We start from the raw sequence: 20,593 nt of genomic DNA on the forward strand, positions 1-20,593 counted from the left end.
GTGTATTCTACCATGTTCCCTGGCCCATATGAAATATTTCATGAACATTTGTATACCCTAAAAGAGGTGTTAGCTGGAAAGATCTATGAATGTGTACACAGAAATTTCTTTCCTAATCCCTGTCCTGGTTTCAGCTGAGATAGAGTTAATTTTCTTTCTAGTAGCTGCTATAGTGCTGTGTTTTGGATTTAGAATGAGAATAATGTTGATAACAATATTTTATTTGTTGCCAAGCAGTCAAGGATTTTTCAGCTTCTCATACTGGCCTGCCAATGAGAAGGCAGGGGGTGCCCAAGAAGCTGGGAGGGGACACAGCCAGGACAGCTGACCCAAACTGGCCAAAGGGATATTCCATACCATATGACATCATGCTCCTTATATAACTGGAGGGGTGGGACAGGAGGCAGCTCAGTTCAAGAACTAGCTGAGTATTGGCTTTGGTTGATGAGCAGTTGGGCTGTGCATCACTTGTTTTGTTTATTGTTATTATTTATTATTGTCTTCCTCTTCTGTCCTATTAAACTGTCTTTATCTCAACCCACAAGTTTTACTTTTTTTTCTTTTTTTTTTTTTCTTCCCCTCTTTTGATTCTCTCCCCCATCCCACTGGCAAGGAGGGAGTGAGCAAATGGCTGTGTGGTTGTTTTAGCTGCCTGCTGGGTTAAACCACAACAATCCCAAATAAAGATTATCAGCCTTAAATTTCAGGATTTATCTTGTTTAAGCGCATTAATATACCCTCAGATATCTTGTCATAGAAATGAATGTTTAATTCTTACTTGAATCCTGGATTTTTATAGGAAGTTATGTCATATATGAAAAGATAGACCTTAAAATAAACCTCATTAGTATTTCAGAAGCGCAGGTTTAAGTTTATTCATTTATATAGGTGCTGGCTATTGTAAACCATATGTGACACTAGGGGAAGTTTGTTTATGGAGTCAGTTTACTGGAAAATCAGCAAGGTCAAAGCTGCTCTAGCTCTAATATTTGGAATGAGTCAGGTTTGACATTTCAAGTTAAAAAAGAGCTCAGAATTTAGAACCAAGTTAAGAATATACTGGATGGATGATTTTGGGAATGACAAATTAAATTTCTAAATTGACATGCAGTGCTAAAACTAGGAACAGCTTGCCTGGATTCAGAAAAATGACTAATAGAGAAAAAAAAAAAAAAAAGAATTTATTTGGGAGGGAGGAATCAGTGTAGGGAATGTGTGCTAAACGCTGTAAGTATCCTGTGCAGAAAACAAGAAAAGGGACAGGTATTGAATGGTTGGCAATAAATACATTACTAGTACAAAACCACCTTGAAAATCAATCAGCTAATAAATTAATCAGAATCTAAGAGGTGCAAGAAGAAATATTAATTTTAGATCTCACCCCTCCCAAACTCTGTTCCTGGCTGTCTAATGGGTTGTCACATTGCAGACAGGATACAATTACCATGGAGATAGTTACAAGAACTTTTCCTGTAATATAGATTTGGCTGGGTTAATATTTCTTTTCTGTGCTTCCATAAAAAGGAAGGACTGTCTAAATGCTCGTTATGGAGTATGTATTAATATTAAATATCTTTATGTAGGGTGATTTTTGTATTGTTCCTATTACACTCTATATAGTGACCCAGGACTAAGAGCCTTCCCTTCGGTTACTTAGAAGGAAGCTGTAGTAGAACAAGGACCTGATTGCTGCCTGTCAGAGCTTAGGCTGATGCCCGTAGGGCACTCATTCTTGTCTTGCTCCTTCTTGTAACAATTATGCACACTGCATTTTTATCTAAGTACAAATATCTTGTACTTTTATATAAGTATAAATAAAACAATTATATATAATGTTCTTTGGAATACTGGAAAGCCTGCACTTTGTATTCTTAGTCTTCAGGTAAAAATGTTCTTTTCCTTATACTTTAGAAGATGTAATTATATGTCAAAAGGTTTTCTCAGCTTTAGGGAAGGATGACCTCTGCTTTTAACAGCTGTTAAAATATCTGTGAGCTAGGAATTTTAATATATATCATTCTTCAGGATATCTGTACAGTGATCTAAAGTCGCATGGCCCTGTTAGACAGAATAAGGTAAAAGGTACTTCTAATATCCTCACTTTTTTCATTGCAAATTATATTTCTGTACCTTAACTTGTGTAGCTCTGTCCAAAAGTTTATGTCATCAGAGCTTTCAGATTCTCCATTGCAATTCTTCATTGTCGGTTTTGGAATATTCCAAAGATGTTTTGCCCCAAGACTTAGCCAAGAAGTACACAAGTAATTCCATTACATTAAATGTCATTTTTTGACTGGTCGCAACTTGCATATGCAGTGGAAGGGGTAATGGCAGTCCCTGTGCCAGAGGAAGTGCAGAAATTGTTCTATCCTGGAATATGCCAGGCATGCAAATTATGGTAAAAAGGGCAAGAGGGAGATCACCCTCCCTTTCCTCTACCCTGTAGAGCTGATTATTGCCAGTTGTGCCGGGAGAAGAAGGGGCAGGAATTGTACTGGGAAACAGAATCTCTCCTGGAACTTACTGAAATTGAAAAATATTTTCCTTCCATTTCTGAAGCATCAGTAGGCTGATTGTTGAGATGAGCAGTGCTTGTGATGAAGGATGGAGGAAGGAGAACAGTTTTAGCTGACCTGCCAGTACAGAAAAATACAGAACCTGTATTTATTGCCAAATTCCAGATGGATTCTATCAAAGTAAAGCCATAGAAACATACATACAAATGCCTGTTGTGCTCAATGGCGTATCCCACTCTGATTACTTCTGAGGGTAGAGCACTATGTCTAGTGTAGCAAAAGTTTTGTCTTCTGCTGAGTTCCACATCATTCTGACCCTTGCACCTATGTACCCACTCTAAGAGTATTTTTGGTCAGCTAAGAACTTGAACACTGCTCGCTGCTATTCTTGGAGCAGAGGGTTTTCTTCATTCAGGTCACCATCAAAGACAGGAATTGTAACAAGGAAAAATTGTTGCCAGCAGCTGATGAAGACAGGTTGCTGGAAGTGAGGATCTCCTTTCCTATAACTGAATGAGCAGTCCCCCCATTTGCTAACCCTAGCTTCCCTACCAACCAAAAAGAAGAACCTGTATTCCTAGATCAGCAGATTCAGAGATTGTGCTCAGAGCTGGAGAGTTGAGTTTGCTGACACACTTTCTCTTTCTGTTCTTGCAGAAGGTTGAGCACTGTACATCACAGATACTTCCCTTGTGCTGAACTCTACTTTTTCCTGGAGTTTGGAAATCTGCAATAATTTTACTGAAATATATTGAGTTTGGCAAAAAAACGTCAGTTAAATGCAGAATCTGACTTTGTTCAGGTTGCCTAGTCCTTGATGTTCCATTATTCCAGAGGAAAGGAGTTACTGTGACTCACAGAGTGTTTCAGTTCTCACCTTTATGAATCATATTAAAACTGAGGGTTGGTTGGTTTGTTTTCTTCATGAAAGCTGTAGGGGTCATTGGGCTGAATTCTCCTTATCATCGTCATAATTTTGCTGACCTTGAATTCAAGATTGAATTACATTTCTTATGTGTACTGATAATTTGTTAATTATAGATGAAGGAATGTGGAAAAATTGCTTACATCAAAGCAAAATTTGCTTACATCAAAGTAGAGAGAGGATACTTGTTAGCTCAGGTATTGAAATTTCTGTTTCATCTAAAAATTCCACTAGGATCTGAAGCCGCTCTAAAGTAATGGATGATTATTGTTTCTGTGACAAACTCAATTTTGCTTTTTACACACTTGCCACCACAGTTACTTGTGCTGCATTATTTGTAAGAACCACTTTCCTCCTCTGTGTGTCACAATTTAGCCCAAAGTCATCTGTGTAGATCTGTATATAACTAAGGCAGGCCATTAATTGCATTCTTCCTGTTGACAGCAAACTCTGCTTATGAGCCATCACCCATAGGTTGGGGTTTTTTTGTAACCAGTGCTGTGTGTAGAACTATTGTGATATATGAAAAGGTTTATAATTTTCTGTTAGGTCAAAGGTTTAGAAAAATGTAGGCAATGAATCAGATTTGATGGCATTATTTCTTATATTTGTGTAGTATTGAGACTTCAGTTTGCTAGTCTTCATTGCTGTTTATCAAAGTGTGATGTACCTATCAATAAGCTTTGCTACTTTTCGTATAGAAGAGTGGAAAAGCTTTGCCTTTAAGTCCCACAGTGAATCAAAGCTGGAATACAGTGGTCAGTATTTGACCCCTTTTTGATCATACCTGTGCTACTGCAATAAAGCTTCAGTGTCATAGGTTTAGATAGAAACATGCTTAAGACTTGGCTTTGGCTATTAATTCTCAATACCATAATTGCCATGAGTAAATTAAAGGTCATGTTTTGCTGTACAGGTAAATACACATCTTGGAGGGGGTATTTTACATTCAAAATCTATATTTTTCTTTTTTTATTTGTGATTTTTTTTTTTCCCCCAACTGTAATGCAACTGATCTGTAGGCATGAGAACTTTATTCATTTTGGTACAATGAATGTGAAACAGGCCATGCTTACTGTTAAAATATCAGTGGTGTGACACTTTGTTCAAGCACGAGGAACAAAGCTAAAGCCAGGCTTGATAAACTTAGCTGGCAAAATATGAATCAAACCCTGTTAAATACATCCTGGCAAACCAATCTTCTGATGTGAACAGGAGCTATGTTGTCATTTTTTACTTTTTTTTTTTCCCCTCCCCCACCATGGTCCAAAATTTAGAGCTCAACCTTGTGAATTGCTGAGTGTCAGGGAAAGCCACGTGGGAACTGAAATGTCCAGCATCTTCCAGGATTAGGCCTTCACTTTGGTCCACATCTTGTGTGTTATGCGATCTGTTGTTCTTGAACTAATAGATTTCTTTCTTTCCCTTCATCCTGAAAACGAGCTTATGTTACGTCAATTCCAAGTCCCCATTGTAGAAGTTTATTCTCTTTTAATGCAAATAAAGTATAGCAAGCCATAAGGCGTATTTCCCTCATAAGAAGATTATGTACAGAACTTGGTTCGTTTATGTTGTCTTTTGTGCTGGTTTGGTCTTGTTTCCTTAAGATGAGATAGCCATCTCTGTAATATTAGTATATTTTACTTGCTGTAATCTGATGTACCATTTCTCTCCCCTTTTTTCTCCTTCCTTAAGATTATCATTGGAGAAACTGCAGTGTTTTGTCTACAGTTAGCTACAAAGGATTTTGAAAACCAAGAAAAAACAATATTAACTGGAGACTGTTGTTATATAAATCCACTGGTGCGCAGGACCATCAGATTCCTTGGTATGAGCAAAATTAATGCTTTCAATTTCTGAATGGTGAGCATGATCAATTATGTCTTAATTTTGACCGGGGGAAAATACTCAGATAACCATACAACATTTCATGTGTAGTCTTAACACAGGTGCAGTGAGTTCTCTCCTACTGGGTAGCAAATGAAGCTTTTTGGAAGTTTGGATAAAAACATAGTTGCAGAAACAGCAGTAAAAAATAGAAAAAAATTGGGTCAAAATCCATGCGCCACTGAAGTCAGCTGTAACTCCCCCTTTGACTTTAATAGATATGAGATGTCATCCTTTCTACTTTGTTCATTGTAAATGTGTTTGGAGGGAGAAGTACCACCACTCAGAATCTCTGTTGAGTATTCCCAGATGCTGCTTATTAATACGTGCAGGGATGCCATAGCAGGGCTCAATTCTGTTTGCTTCTCACTCACGGTTATATCTAAGAGAAACAGCTGGAGGAATGAAGCCTTGGGGCGGCTAATCCTCCTGTATGCCCCAGTCACAGGGGGAGCGGGGGGATGTACAGCTGTGTCTGTATTTGCAGTGTTTGTGCAACAGCCGTGCCTGCCTTCTGAGAGCACGATTGCTTGCTGTCACACTGGAGTGCTAAGAGTCATTGAGACTGTCTTGCATGGGTCCAGAGAAGGTGGGGAGTGATGATGAGGAGCTCCTCCTGCTCCAGCAGTTGCTCTGTGTGTGATCAGTGCCTGCATTTCCTTCCCACTTGGTGGGCCCTGCTTGCTCATGGAAGGAAAAAAAAAAAAAAAATGGGAGGGAGGGAATGAGCAGTGGCCTCCGCACTGTTCTACCAGATGAGGCATCACTACCCATTATGCTCACACAAAGTGATGCAGCCACCTTTGTTGGGGCGGTACACGCCCTCAGGGCTTGCTGAAAGAGCCCTTCTGTGCAGCCACTCGCTAGGCACAAAATACTGATCACCAGTGCCTAGCAGCTCAGGGTGAATTAACATTAGTGTGACATTGCTGACCAGCCAGGATCCCAGAAATCATCCTTGGTCCTCTAGCTTTGCTGAGGAAAAAACCTGATTTTAGAAATGCACGTGTTTCTGTGGGATCATGTCTGCTGTGGTGTACATTCACTAAAGTCCTCATGGTGCCCCATGAAATTTGGAGCTGCTAGAACTCACACTATATACACAGGCAATTGAAGTATGGGAAAGGTAAGGTGATTTGCCCTTGGAAACACAGGAGGAAATCTGTAGTTCAGGTGGAATTTGGACATGTACCTGCTGGCTTTGCCTCCCAGTCAGGGTGAACTGTTTGAATTTCCTTCCAGAGCTCATTTTCTGCTTGCAAAAGGATAGAAAGGGACCTCAGAATAGCAGAAATACGTTTTCTTTTAAGTAATCAGGTACATGCATTTCCACTCTAATGAATGAGTACGTGTGCTTAATGCTTTGCTGATGTCTGATGAAAAAACTCTTTAGCATAAGTAGCTCCTCAAATATAGAGATCTTTAGCTCACTGTGTTGATGTTGTGATTAATATGCCTTGCATAGAGATGTCCCCAGCAGCAGGCAGATGGAGACAACTCGTGCATGGCAATATTGAATTATTCAGTACTTCAGCTTCTTTACAGCTGCAAGGGAAAAGAGAATGTTTGTCCAGTATGTGTGACAACTTTTCAAGTTATTTTTCCATCAGGGCCTGACTTCTGCTTGGTTCTCAAGCAGATTTATAGGGTGAAGAATTTGCCTCTGTCACTTCTGTTTAGTGAACATGGGCAAAAGTTAGGTACTGGTATAGCTAGCTACCCTGAACAGTGGAGATTCATGGCTAGGGGACCTAGGAAAGCAGGTTACTTGCACAAGAGGTGAACGTGCTCCTCTGCAAGATGGAGAGAGCTCAGGCGTGCGGGTACTTTGCAGTGTGGCTGCTGTGGTTGTGTAGGAAAGTACTATCTCCAACTGAGCCAGGGTCTTTAGGGTACATGTGAGGGTTTTTCATGCACTTAAGTGGAAGGAGCTGATATATTACTGTGATAAATACTATAATTTGTTGCACTGGAGTGAAATTGTCAGGAAATTTAACTCTCTGTTTCCCTCTTTAGGAATTTACGCGTTTGGACTGTTTGCTACGGACATCTTTGTAAATGCTGGACAAGTAGTAACAGGGAATCTTGCACCACATTTTCTTGCACTTTGTAAACCCAACTATACAGCACTTGGATGTAAACAGTATACACAATTCATCAGTAGTGTACATGCCTGTACTGGAAATCCAGACCTTATCATGAAAGCCAGAAAGACATTCCCATCCAAAGAAGCAGCACTAAGCGTATATGCAGCTATGTATCTGGCTGTAAGTATATTGTACTATTTAATGTCACTCTATTTTTAAGAGCGAATGGCTCACACTGTGAGGGGAGGAGGGAGGAATGGGGAGAAGACAAGACAACTATTGGCTGATTTTATATATGCAAACCTTTTATGAGTTGCTGTGAGGCCTTTGAGAATTTGATTCATTGGACTTAATTCTGACAATTACAGATGTAGCGGTTCTCTGAGCTTTGAAAGCTAAGGCAATGCTGAGAGAGGGCAAGTTGTCCAAAAAGGGTTATAGATTTATGATAACCAGGTTTTTGGTTTACTTTTTCCTCATTTCTAGAGAATGTGGGAGGAGGCCTTGCTGGGTGGGAAGGAATAAGGGTAGGGATTGCCCGTGACTAGAGTGGTTCCTTTCCATGTTTTAACCCAGTACAGATTAGTGGAATTGCACACGGCTGTATTCTTCGGTGCAGTGAAGAGTGGGCATACATAAGTGTCTGATCTCTGCAGGTTTCGTGAGATCTGTGCATGTCTTTAGGTGCCAGAATTGCTATTCATAGGTACCTCAATGCTCATGCAAAGTCAGTTTGGCTCTTATTCTGCAATGGAGTGGGCTACAATACAATCCAGCCCTTCTTCCCTCTTTCTTCTCTCATACAGGGAGTGATGAGCAGGGCAGGGATAAAACTGGTGTTTACTGCCTGGCATCAGAGCTGTTCTATGGGCTATTGAGAAATATGGGGAGGCAGGTGAGGGGCAGAGTGACGGTGACTAATGAATCTCACTCGAGTAACTCTGTGCAGTACTCACTGGCTTAGTTTGGAGTGCACTTTGTTCTAGTCTTAAGCAGAAGCACATCTTGTTGTTAGTAAAGCTGTCCCCAACACGTGCTTATGGGCGTCTCTTACCTGACCTGTGCTGGTAATCACAGTCGTTGGTAGCCCTTTGGATGGGCCCAGGACTGCCCTCATAGTGTCAGTGGGAAACTAGGCAAGTGTGTGTGTACCTCTGTGGTTGTTGCAGGAGTCATCCCTTAAATTCCCTCAGTATTTGAGCAGTGGCCTGCCTATATATGTGTGTGTACGTATGTCTGCCTATATATGCATGTATATGTATGTATGTATTGCTTTTGAGCATATATTTAATGAGCTGACTTTTAATTCCCGATTGAGCTGGAAACTGATACTTGCCAATATGGCAAAGATCCCAACCCCATCCACAGACAGTGTGCCAACTCCATGCTTCTGAACATGATTTTAGAACCAGTTGCTTAAAATCTGCAGCACTGACAGTAACATTTATCAAAAGTTCCTTGTGAGCAATGTCTGCTTAAGAGATGTGGATCATCAGTTAGTACAGTCAAGTGTTATCTGCAAATCAGAGATGAGCAATAAAATTCTATTCTAACTTGAGGCAAGTGTAAGACTCTTAATAGTATTATCTATTTGGGGAGATATCTGGGGCTTTGCTTCACTGAAACGTACCTCTAAATTTGGCACAAGCTATTTTAGAAAATATTCAGCATTCTTCATTTTAATTGCTCCTATTTTTCTCATCCATCTGTAAAGTTGGATTTCCACTGTTGCCGTGAGTCACGGTAACTAAAAGAAACCAACTGTTCAGCTACTGCAAAGCAGGAAGGAAAATAGTATTAATACATTTTAAAAACAAAAAGTAGACATTAGTAAGGTCTAATACCTAGAGACAATGGCTTTTGACATGAGCAAGAGTGCTTTAGGCAAACCTTCTGTTATCTGTGAATCATATAATCATAGAATGGTTTGGGTTGGAAGGGACCTTAAAAACCATCTAGTTCCAACCCCCCTGCCATGGGCAGGGACATCCTCCACTAGACCACGTTGCCCAAAGCCTCATCCAGCCTGGCCTTGAACACTTCCAGGGATGGGGCATTCACCACCTCTCTGGGCAACCTGTTCCAGTGCCTCATTACCCTGCGGTCAATATACAGTTAGCAACATCAAAAATTAAAACTGCTGTGATCTGTTTCATGACTTTATAATCTTTCAGTAACTGCAGAAATGAATATATCCTATGTCATTACTGTATTGCTGCATGGTGCATGACACTGTCATCATTTAACTAAAGCACTATAAACTGTTCTCAGGATTTCTGGATTCTTACAGACTGCCTAATAAAGTGAACTACTATGATGTATCAGCTGAAGTGTAGCCTGCAAATTTAGGACCTTGATGCAATATTGGCAATCCTTTTTATTTAGTAATTTTTTAAATCCTCTTGCATGGTTGCAGCTAAAAATACTGTTCATTATACACCAGGGAAAGAAATGCAACGTTCCAATATTCGGGGTCATGTCCTTACACTGTCATGATGTTTATCAGCATAGTTGGCCCTGAATAACAACTTTCTCATCACTATTCACTGGAGTAGAAGATTTAAACAGTAGCCTAGTCTTTGTATGAGCCATGGTGCAACAGTTATTGAGAGCATGGAGGTAAAGACCTCCATATATTACTCAGTATTTCATGAGTATATAATCTCTGATACAAAATGTGCTTTCTTTTTGGTTAACGGAAGTATTTGGGAGAGAGAGAGGGATTGTTACAGAATTCTCCCTGGACATTTTAGCCAGCTGTGCACAATACAAAACCAGCTTGAAGACATAAACTGGCAATAAGTTGATCCAAAGTCCTTGCTCTCTGAGGGGGTGAAGTAAACCTCAGACTTGTGTGATTTCAGTGATCAACCCATTTAAAAACAAAGCCTATGCTTTATCTAATTCCCCTATCTTGTTCCGTTTAAGTGTAGCCATGTCCTTATCACATAGCATCTGTGCATATTGTCTTGTTAACAATAGCTTCTTTTTTTCATCTAAGTTCTTGAGTCTTCCTTTTTCCCCCCCTCCCCCTCTTTTGAGAGTGGGTGGCTGCTATGGTAACTCTGAATTCCCCTCCTGCTGAAAGTACAGTCTTTTTCAAACAATTCTATTGCTAATATTTAGACCTCTCTGTAATGTTTGCCTCCATTATTTTCTCTCAGTACCTCTCAAGAAAGACTTAGCAATGGAAATGTTGAATGGCAGCACTATGGTTAGGCATTTTCTCTACCCTGCTGCAAACACAGACACTTTCAAGGATGCATTACCTGTCTTCTTCAGACTTTTAGGTTTATTTTTCCCAGTGTGCCAAGAATCCTCAAAATGAACTACTGTAAATCTATTCCAAAATCTCTAACCAAGCTGGCTGCTACCTAGATTTCTCCTTAGGTGTCTGCTCAGCTCATCTTAGATCTTTTGTTTGTGTTTGGCTTGAGTTGGGCTAATAAGTTGACTGGATGCTTTCACTTCTTATCAGCATTGCAATTCACCCTTTCTCAGCTGGAACAACATCTGCTAACATAGGAATTAAGGCAAATGCTGCAAGTTTATTAAATAGAATATAATTGTATAAACCACGTTTTGATATGTGTAAGCTGACACAGGCTATACAATTAGAGGTGTATGTTGAAACTGCCAAGTATGCACATACTCGGGTTTTTTCCACAGCTGAGGCACAGAAATGAGAAGTCATGAGTGTCTTTTTTTGGTAGGATTTCAAAGTGATATATGAAGATTTAGTCAGTCTATTCCCATGGAATTGAATATGACACCTGTGACTAACAGTTGTCCTTTGGTACTGCAGACCTACGGGATTGCTCATTGCTAGATGTAGTTTAAGACATTTTAATTCATTCTATAAAATTTGGGGTTTTGTTGTTTTATTCTTATTGTGTTGGACAAGAGCAGTTGGCAGCCAACCTGTCTGTAAGGTAGTGTTTGAACTTGGCGTTACCGCATTTCAGACCTGCTTTGGATTTGTAATGATAGAGGAGCAGGTTTAATGTCTTGATAATTGACATAGTCCTTAGGTCTGTAGACTGCTTTTGTTGCTTTGTATGGTGAACCCTTGGCCTCAACTATGGCCTCAGGAAGGCTAGCAGGTAAAGCTGACAAATAATTTTTTCCACTCTGCAAAGCTTTTGTTGGGCCTGTGATCATCTTTTCTGCAAGGTTCTTGCTCCTGGCATTTTGCTGTATTGTCTTTGCTGTTTACTGTGTTCCTAAGTCACTGAGAAAGGACAGCAAGGCAGTCTGGGTCACAGTGCTGGCAACATGGTGACATTCTGCTCAATGTCACTCCTTGATCCAGTCTTTAGGTGTAGGCTTTGTCTCGCCTCTCCTTCGTCTTGAAGTGCCTGTTTGGCACCTGCTCAATGGGCAGCTGGCGGAGGCATGACAGGCCTCTTTTTGCTAGGCTTTAGGGAGTGTTCAGGAAGAAAAGGAGTAGCAGAACCACCTTGTTGAGTTTTGTCCATTTTTTGTTAGGAAATTGGAGAATTAAAGGATTCTTTTGGCTGCTTTTCAGGGGCAGTGTTAGGAAAGTGACATTTCTTTTCGGTACCTGGTGCAGTAAGTAGAACTATCCCTTGATACTGATTGTACATCTATCATGGGCTTCATATATTGGGTGTATTAGTTACTTTCAGGCTGGATAGTGAAGTTGCAGTTTAATCCAGGGATTTATCTAAAGACCTCTAGATTTTTCTTATCAGTCAATCCTTCACTACAATTCAACTGTTCAGGATAATGACCTCTGTAGACTGAATCAGCTTCAATTAATATTGAGTGTATCTTACAGTCCTGGTACGTTGAAGGATACCTCTGTCCTTTTCCAGTTGTTTAGACTTAAAACTGTGGGGAGCTCATAGTGGGAAACTTACTTGAATAGGAAGGTCCAGCATTTCTAGAGCTTTCTCTTCCATTAGCCAACCCAGACCCCTGACTTTGAAAGCCGATTTTTATCTAGCGTCATTAATAATTACTGCAAAACTTATGGGGAAAGCTGGAGGAGGCTTCAAAAGCACTAAAAAAGTCTTCAGTGGGCAGTTGCAGAAAGACCTAGATGATTTCAGAATGACTGTGGTTTGCTTTAGAAATAATTTGACCCAATAATTATTAATTAAGGAAGCTGAAGAGCTTTTAGATTGTCAAACAGGATTCTAACTAAACATTCAACCTGGTTATAGACTACCATCCACTATAGCACACTACTTTTTAAGCTTTTTGATCTCCGAGTATCTCTTTTCTTGTAGGTATGATGAGTATTGACAGTTGTGCATTCCTCAGGTGGAACATCTATAACATTACTTATATTACTTGAATAGTTCAAGATTCTTTAACAATAGCACATTATAAAAGCAAAACAAAACATGAGATAATTTATATTTGGAGCTCTGCCTGGGATAGGTGCCTGTACAGTGATTCCTTCCTCTTTCTGCTTGTCATTTCATGAGTCAATGTTCTCTTCCCACTAATGGACTGGTCTGTCTCTTTGTCAGTCCCCCAGACCATCTGCTTTAGGGAGGACTGAAACAGCAAGCACAGAGGGGATCTTCCTACCCACATCCCTGGGCCCCAGGCTGGTGTAGGAACATTTTTCGACTAGGAAAATTAACCTTCCTCCTGGCTGGCGCACTCAGCCTGATGACTAGCTCCACACTAACTAAAATGGGACTCTGGGAGCTATTATGTGTGTGTTTGTGTGCATAGATGTTTCTGTGGGTGAGGCTAAAGATAGCTGAAAGATGATGACTAGGAAGAGCTTGCAGCACAGCCCAGGAGGCCACTTTGTCCTGCACTTGACATACAATTCCTGTTCTTCTCTTACATGTTTTGGAATTACTTTTTTTTGCACTGGATTTAGGACCTGTTTCACATGAGTCAGACTTGCAGCATGACACTTTTGAAAACTTTCCCAGTGCAAGCTAAGTGCCAACACTACAATAATTCCCTATATTGTCACCTGAGATAGTCATGTCAGAAACCTCACAGGTAGCTTTGTCTTTGGTGGTGATGGTAATGATTCTGACTCTTTCAAATACGTATTTTCAAAAACACTTCCATTAAAGTTTTTCTTTCAATTTATGAGGTTCTCTGAAGACTTCACTTCCAACATCTTGAAGACCGAAGGGCAAATGTTTGTATTTTCCTGAAAACCTAGTAAATATTGGTATATAGAATGATCAGATAACATCCACCTCCTTATATGGCTCTCTGCCAGTGTCTACTTGCTTGTATCACCTTTACATCTTTTCATACTAAAAATCTTATTTCAGGAAAAAGGAAAAGCAATAGCAGAAGCTCTTCAAGAGAAAATTCACCGCTGATCTGATGTTGCAGGAGAACGTGCAGCCTGTAAAATCAATTCTAACTACTGTATCGATCCTTGACCTTACATACAATATCTTTGCTGTTGGTCTTGCTGTTGACTACTTTAAAAGATATCTTTAATTAGATTTCTCCTCTTCCAATTTCTGTTTTTAAAAGGAACTTGTTCAGTAAACATCTTCAGCCATGTAAAAATTTATATTGTCATTCATTCTCACTAATGTTTTTGAATCACAAAGCTATTTTCCTTTGTTGATACTGCATTTAATAGTTATGAAAAGTAAGAGAAGAAAAATCCTGTATCTTTTCAGGATGTTTATTCTTTGGCAATTACTGACTCTTGTTTTTTAGCTTTCCTTTCAGAATCAAGAAGAAAACAACTGCTTAATTGTATTTTATTCTTAGTTCAAATCAGATCTGTGACTGAGTTGACTGTGTTAATATATTGTACTAGCACTGCAAGAGGTCAAGTTTAAAAATGGACATTATGAATCCTGGCTTGGTAGAGTCTACGTTTGCTATGTAGAGTTTTGCAAATATGCAGACTTTTTGCTACACTGTTTCAGGAAAAGTTTACCCTGTTTCTATTGATGCTTTAATAATATTTTAATATAATAATATTCTTAGTATTAGTGGTGTCTGTTCTTTAAAGGATAGATAGAAATGGTACCTATGCTGGCAGAACCCTCAGGTTATTTTGAATGATAGACTGGGCATGACGATCTTGGCTGTACATGTAGGAAGGGACTTGGCAAATGGAGGTCTTTATTACTCATGTGAGGCCCAGCATGAGCCTGCAGTTGTTTCTGCTCACTCAGTCCTTTGCCTGAGTAGGGATTTGAAGGACATGCTTGATCGTAAAAAGATCACTTTTCAGTTTAGCTTTCTATTAAAAATGTTGACGTTTGACTGAAGTACTGCAGAATCAAGTATTTGTATTATAATGTGTTTTCACTTCATAAAAATTGAGATCATCTTCTTGGGCGATGACCAGGTATTATAGATAACTGAAATATATCACCGAGACCTGCCTTAAACAAGCTACGCTCTTTTTTGAGTTGATTTCTCCTTCTCAGTAGTCGTTTTGATTTAATATTCCACAATACAGAATTAAATACAGGATACCTTCCTGCCAATTTCCCTGTGTCAACTTCACACAAGCTATATTTGAAATTTGGTGATCTTGCTGCACATTCAAAATATTAGAATATTTTCCCTAGCACCAGATGTTCTAACATGTAGTGTGAATGTGGATAATTGTGGTAGTATCCAGGAGTACAATGAGACTCACTAAAACAGAGGGTTACTGAGTAAGTCAGCATGTACTGCTCTGCCTGTAGCTTGAAGAAAACCAGTGGCTAAAAAGCTGGAAATCAAAGTTGCAGTTGTCTTATCAGCATTCTACATGGTAAAGAGTAACTCACTGAAGAGAGCCAGCAAAAATATAAGGAGCTAAAAGGATAAACAGCAAAGGGAGAAACGCTATTTCTGAAATGGTCTAGGAGGAGGAGAGGAGAAATGTGGTTTGGAGATACGCCCCAAAACTCTTTTTTTCAAATCTTTGCTCTGTCTGTATTAGTTGAAAGCTTGTGACGAATTTGCTATTCATCACATAAGGTACACTGAAGATGTATGTGGTGCAGTACTCTGCTGCGATTTGCACCTTAAGCTTTGATTTGTCCTCTAAGCCATGGGTCTTTCTCTAGTGTTTTGAACAAAATTACTGTCGGATGTTGCTCTTTTCAGACAAGCTCTGACCACTACTTGCTTCACTTAATTTAACGTAACTGTAACCACACTTCTTAAACTTCTTGACTGGATTATTGTAGCACTTTGTAACTGATTACCCAGTAAATTCAGCTGAAGTTTCAGACAGCACAAAAAAAACCCCAAAGGACTGCCCATTTGTTAGCCAAAATGTACTGATTCTTCAATGCGGATTCATCTGTTTCCCTTTGCATTTCAAAGTGATGGCATTACACACTTGGAGTCTCTAGTGAAACTCCATAGAAAATATTTCCATTTTTCAGTCTAAAAACTTCAACTCTGTCTAAATGTGAATGGTTTAGGGATTTCAATGGTTTAATTGCAGAAACATCTTCTGCAGAAAATAAATACTTTTTTTCTTAAAAATCTTGTTAGTTGAAGTGTAATTTTTCAGGGGGGAACTTTCAAGCAGCCTTAACGCCAAGATTCAAGAGAATGGAAATTCAAAGATTTGGTGTTCATTTCTTCTGTTGGCCCATCAGAGCTTGGAAAGTGCCAGCTTAAACCTAGTAGTTACTAATGCACCCTTAAGGCAGAAGAGCTGCTCTGCCATCAGGTCGTGCTTTTCATTCAGTAGTATTGCAAGGGAGGGTTAGACTGCAAGCAGGGCAGATTGATTTCTCAGAGTTTGATGCATAAAAGTTTCTGCATTTAGATTGGTTTGTGTGCTGGGAGAGGATTGGTACTAAACATCCTCAGTTACCATCTGTAAAGTACAGGGGTGTATTGGTTCAGCACTCATTGAAACTATTGCACATTATTTATAAAAGATGCTGGCTTTAGTTCAAATTTCACTGCTTTTTGACAAATCTCTAGTTAATCACATGGAGAAGTTATGTATGAAGAAAGGCATTTGCTAATAAAAACAAAGCCTTGATGTAGCCCCTTTCAGGATAAAGATCTTTGTCTATTATTGTCAACACAGCACAGTGAAAAATCAGTCTCCTTACCTCTGTGCATAAATAAACACATACATTGGGAGTAATAAGATATGATTGTCTAATTTGCCTGTTCTTTTGTGGGCTTTTCAGGTTCACATAAAGTGTAATTTTCCTGTATTGTCTAATTCTTTTTCTATATCCCTAGGAAAAGGGTGTGATGACTTTAGCTAGCCCTCTACTTTATTATTTCTTTACCAAAAAGAAAAAAAAAAGCCAAATACACATAGTCTATTCAAACAAAATGTAGAGATTGTATTCACCAATTAATGGGAGATACCACCAGTCTTATACTTTCTTCCTTTCTAATTTTCAGATGTATATCACCAACACAGTAAAAGCCAGAGGAACAAGGCTTGCAAAACCTGTTTTGTGTCTGGGCTTAATGTGCTTGGCTTTCCTTACTGGAATCAACAGAGTAGCAGAGTATCGAAATCACTGGTCAGATGTAATAGCAGGATTTGTAATTGGAATATCTATAGCAGTATTTTTGGTAAGTGTATATCTGTGTTGCTTCTGTTTGAAAAAAAATCAGTGTATAGCTTTGTATCTCTTCAAAAAAAATATTGGTAGCCTTGACTTTTCAGACAACTAAATGACAAAAGAGGTGTTTCTAATTTTTGTTTTTAATTAATTTTCCATGTCCTTAGTTATATTTACATACACTCAGAAATGTAAAGTCAAAAAAGGACTGATTAAATGATCTCTTTTGACTTCCTTATAAACCAGATTGTATCATTTCAACCAATATTTTTTGCATCAAGCTCCGCTTTAAGCAAGTATATATCCTTCAGAATAACATCTAGTTATGATTTCATGTATAAAGTATTAAATTTGGTATAGTGATACCTACACTGATCAGAGAATAAGTAGCATTTCTTTTCCAGCTTTAATGTAACCCCGTTGAATTTCTTTCATGCTAATTCAGGTTTACATTGAAATTTTATGTTCTTTTCTATCTAAAAAAAGTCCTTGTTTAGCCTTTTCCTTTTCTGGAACTGTGTTCCAAAACCAGATCATTAGTCACAATTCACAATGACTAGTGTCAGTGTCAGAAAGCTGCTGCTAATCTATTAATCACCTTCACTGATAACTTCAATGCAAGACTATGGCATAAAATAGTCACTGCTGTTTACTGCCTGCAAGTTTGTCTGCCTTGGCAGCTTGTAATAGTACTAAATACACCTTTGAATTTTTTCCCCATGAAAACACTTTTGAGCTTGATTCTTGGATCTCAAGGTCTTGATATCACGGTCTTGGATCTGAAGACTTGGCTTGTCTGAGAACTCTCACAGAGATGGCTGATGTGGGTGTTTTCACTCCTCTGAGAAATGTGAGGGCAGCTTTAGTCTCCTTTAAAATATACCTGCTCGCATTTCCAAACATTCCCTTCCACACAAGGTGTCCAGGAGTTTTTTTGTTGCTCATTTTTAAGAAGTTTTTCCATTCTGTTCGTGCCCCTAAAGTCATAAAAGAGAACAGAATAGGAAAGAGATCTCTCCCAGCATTTTTTCTTGTATTTTGTGATTTATATTGCATAAACTCCTTTGAGTAGCATGACATCAAATTTAGTTGTGTTTTGAAGAAAATACAATGGGCGAACATTGCTCCTGAGTGTCTGAACTAGTAGAAACACTAACCAACTGCTATATATCACATTCCTAAATCCCTGTGTGAGAGTCACTGCTACCCTGAGCAGGTTTAGAGTTCAGTTCAAACTTGGGGATGGTCCTTGCCTCCTTATCCCCCCTTTCTCACTCTCCATTTGAGAAAGTCTTTGCTGGTCAAAACTTAGATGGTACTGGCCTTTCAAAGGAATTTAAGGTTACTGCCATATTCTGCTGCACATGCTCTGGATATCTATTCATGACATTGCTTATTGGTATTCTATTATTTAGCTTTGGTAATGGATTTGCTTTTAGATAAGAGAGTTTTTTGGTTCTGAGATGATGCGTGTAACAATAAATTGGTTGAAAATCTTTTGTCTTGAAATATTAATTAAAGATTTTCTGTAAAACATGAACTTCACATTTCTGTGTTTTTACTGTAAGCTGTGACTAAAGCTGGTGTCAGTTCTGCCTAATTATGGATGTTAGGATCAAAGCTTAAAAAAATGAGTAGTTCCTTAGCTATTCTGTTTATCTTCTAATTCCTTCTAGGTTGTTTGTGTGGTAAATAACTTCAGAGGACGTCAGGCAGAACACGAACATTCTCATATGGATAATCTGGCCCAGATGCCCATGATCAGCATACCCCGAGTAGAAAGCCCTTTAGAAAAGGTAATGTCTGACTTTTTTAAAAACAATTAAATAAAATGTAGCTTTCCTGGAAGGATTGATCCCAAACTATCTTAACAAGAGTGCCAAGGTAATCAGTTTCAAAGTAAGGAGACATGGCAGTGAAGGAGAAAGAAGGGAAGAATTAATTCAGAGACACTTCTTGGGAGACTCTTTATGTCACCTCCAGGAACAATGGCTACATATTAGTCCAGTTTACTGCTGTAGCCACTGCTAAGTCCGTGGAGTCAGGCTGAGTAGATTTGAAGCCCTCTTTCCTTATGTTCCTCAAGTAAGTTTGATTAACACTTTGGCTGAGAGTCCACAGAGCTTGAAGTACTTAGTAAATTGAACCCCTGAGCCCAAGGAGTTATGCAATTCAGGTACAAGTGGCATTTGTCCTATTTCTTCGGGTATGTCCTCAGTTAGTATAGAACATGGGATGCAGTCCCTTCTGGATCAGCTGTGGGGCTTTTATCAGGCACATGCTAGCCCCGGGCTGGGACACCCACTTGGAAATGCTGGGGATTTGACATCTGCACTAGTAGGGCAAACAACTTAATGAACGTGATAATAATAGAGAGTAACGTGGGTCATACAGTAACTGCACAAAAGTGGGGATCTCTTGCCAAAGCAAATGAGATTTTGGACTAGGACATGCTAGCGATAGTCTCCTGGTTATGCCAAGGCTTTTTGCATGAGTAAGTATTGCGATGTGTTTAAAATTTTATTTTAGTTTCCTGTAATAAAAATATATATTTTTGGAAGATGATGTTGTACTATGTAAGTGTTAGGTAAGATTATGCCTAAACAATTTTATGAGCAACAAGCACTGAAATAGATAGCATAACCAAATAAAGAAAACATTTTAGGCATTTTTACCAGGGGGAAAGTTTGAAACCAATTCTACTTTTTCTAATTACTTTATCTGTCATTATTTGTTAAAATCTCTTGTGTTATGCCCATATTTGAAGATAGTAAACAATTCTACATTGGGCAGGGCACCAAAAGTATGTTTCTATGGCATTCTTTTAAATCCAAATTACTTCTGATATTTTTTCATATTAAACATAAGAAGAAATGTTTTTAACCACTTCCCAGTCTGGCTTAGTCACTGGAAGTAGTGGAAGTTGTCCTTTAGTAAGAATTGCTGCTAGCCCTGGGTTTGTTATTCCTTTCCTTGAAAGGAGAGATTTCTTTTCAGAATGATCTAACACACCTTTTTGAACCAAATGTGTCTAAGCTACTTCTGCTGATATCTTGTCATAAGGAGGTTAGAGTCCCATTTGCTTGAACAAGCTTTTAGATGATGAATGTGTATCTTCAAAATAATCCATTTAGTAAACTTTCTGTAAAAAACAAAACAAGATGTCAGCCTAGGAGATACCACACTAAGAACATGTCTTATTTACTCTTGTAAATGTGTGGGGAGTAAATGTGCTTGGCTCTCCCACAATAGAAGCCATTTCTGCGGCTCAAAAGCCATCATAGGTAATCAATGTACATTCTGTGGCTGTTGACATTTTTATTTGCTTTCTGTGGATAAAGACCTCATGTTAACTTAGTGTTTCTACCTGCTTTGACACCCTCTTGCTCATGATGAACAATGCTCTTTTCCTGAGACTTGGCCTAGGCAAGATTGAGATGTTGTGGGGAAAGTTATGGGAGAATATGGAAGGGTGGTGGCAGGAATAATGTTTGCTCTGCTTGAGGATGACTTCTATCATTTGTGAACTTCCCAGGACTCTATTATATGAATGAGCTTCTTGCCTTCTGAACCCATATTCCTGTGGCAGTAGTGGGTAGCTGTTGCTGTCATGGAACTTCTCTCTAGATAATTAAATTGGGGGCTGTCTGCAGGGTGTTA

The 20,593-nt window shown here is 39.0% G+C and overlaps 1 protein-coding gene across 2 annotated transcripts in view; it reads left to right on the top strand.

Moving 5' to 3' along the window:
- The window catches only part of PLPPR5 (phospholipid phosphatase related 5), a 45,324-nt gene that overhangs the window by 16,859 nt on the left and 7,872 nt on the right, over positions 1 to 20,593 (top strand). For both annotated transcript variants that reach the window (XM_054833336.1, XM_054833335.1), the window contains exons 2-5: positions 5,137 to 5,269; positions 7,345 to 7,595; positions 16,767 to 16,943; positions 18,610 to 18,729. In XM_054833336.1, coding sequence (XP_054689311.1) covers positions 5,137 to 5,269; positions 7,345 to 7,595; positions 16,767 to 16,943; positions 18,610 to 18,729 — 681 coding nt within the window. The remainder of the gene's footprint in view (positions 1 to 5,136; positions 5,270 to 7,344; positions 7,596 to 16,766; positions 16,944 to 18,609; positions 18,730 to 20,593) is intronic.

The sequence above is a fragment of the Grus americana genome, chromosome 8 (assembly GCF_028858705.1).
Source record: "Grus americana isolate bGruAme1 chromosome 8, bGruAme1.mat, whole genome shotgun sequence".
Lineage (NCBI taxonomy): Eukaryota > Metazoa > Chordata > Aves > Gruiformes > Gruidae > Grus > Grus americana.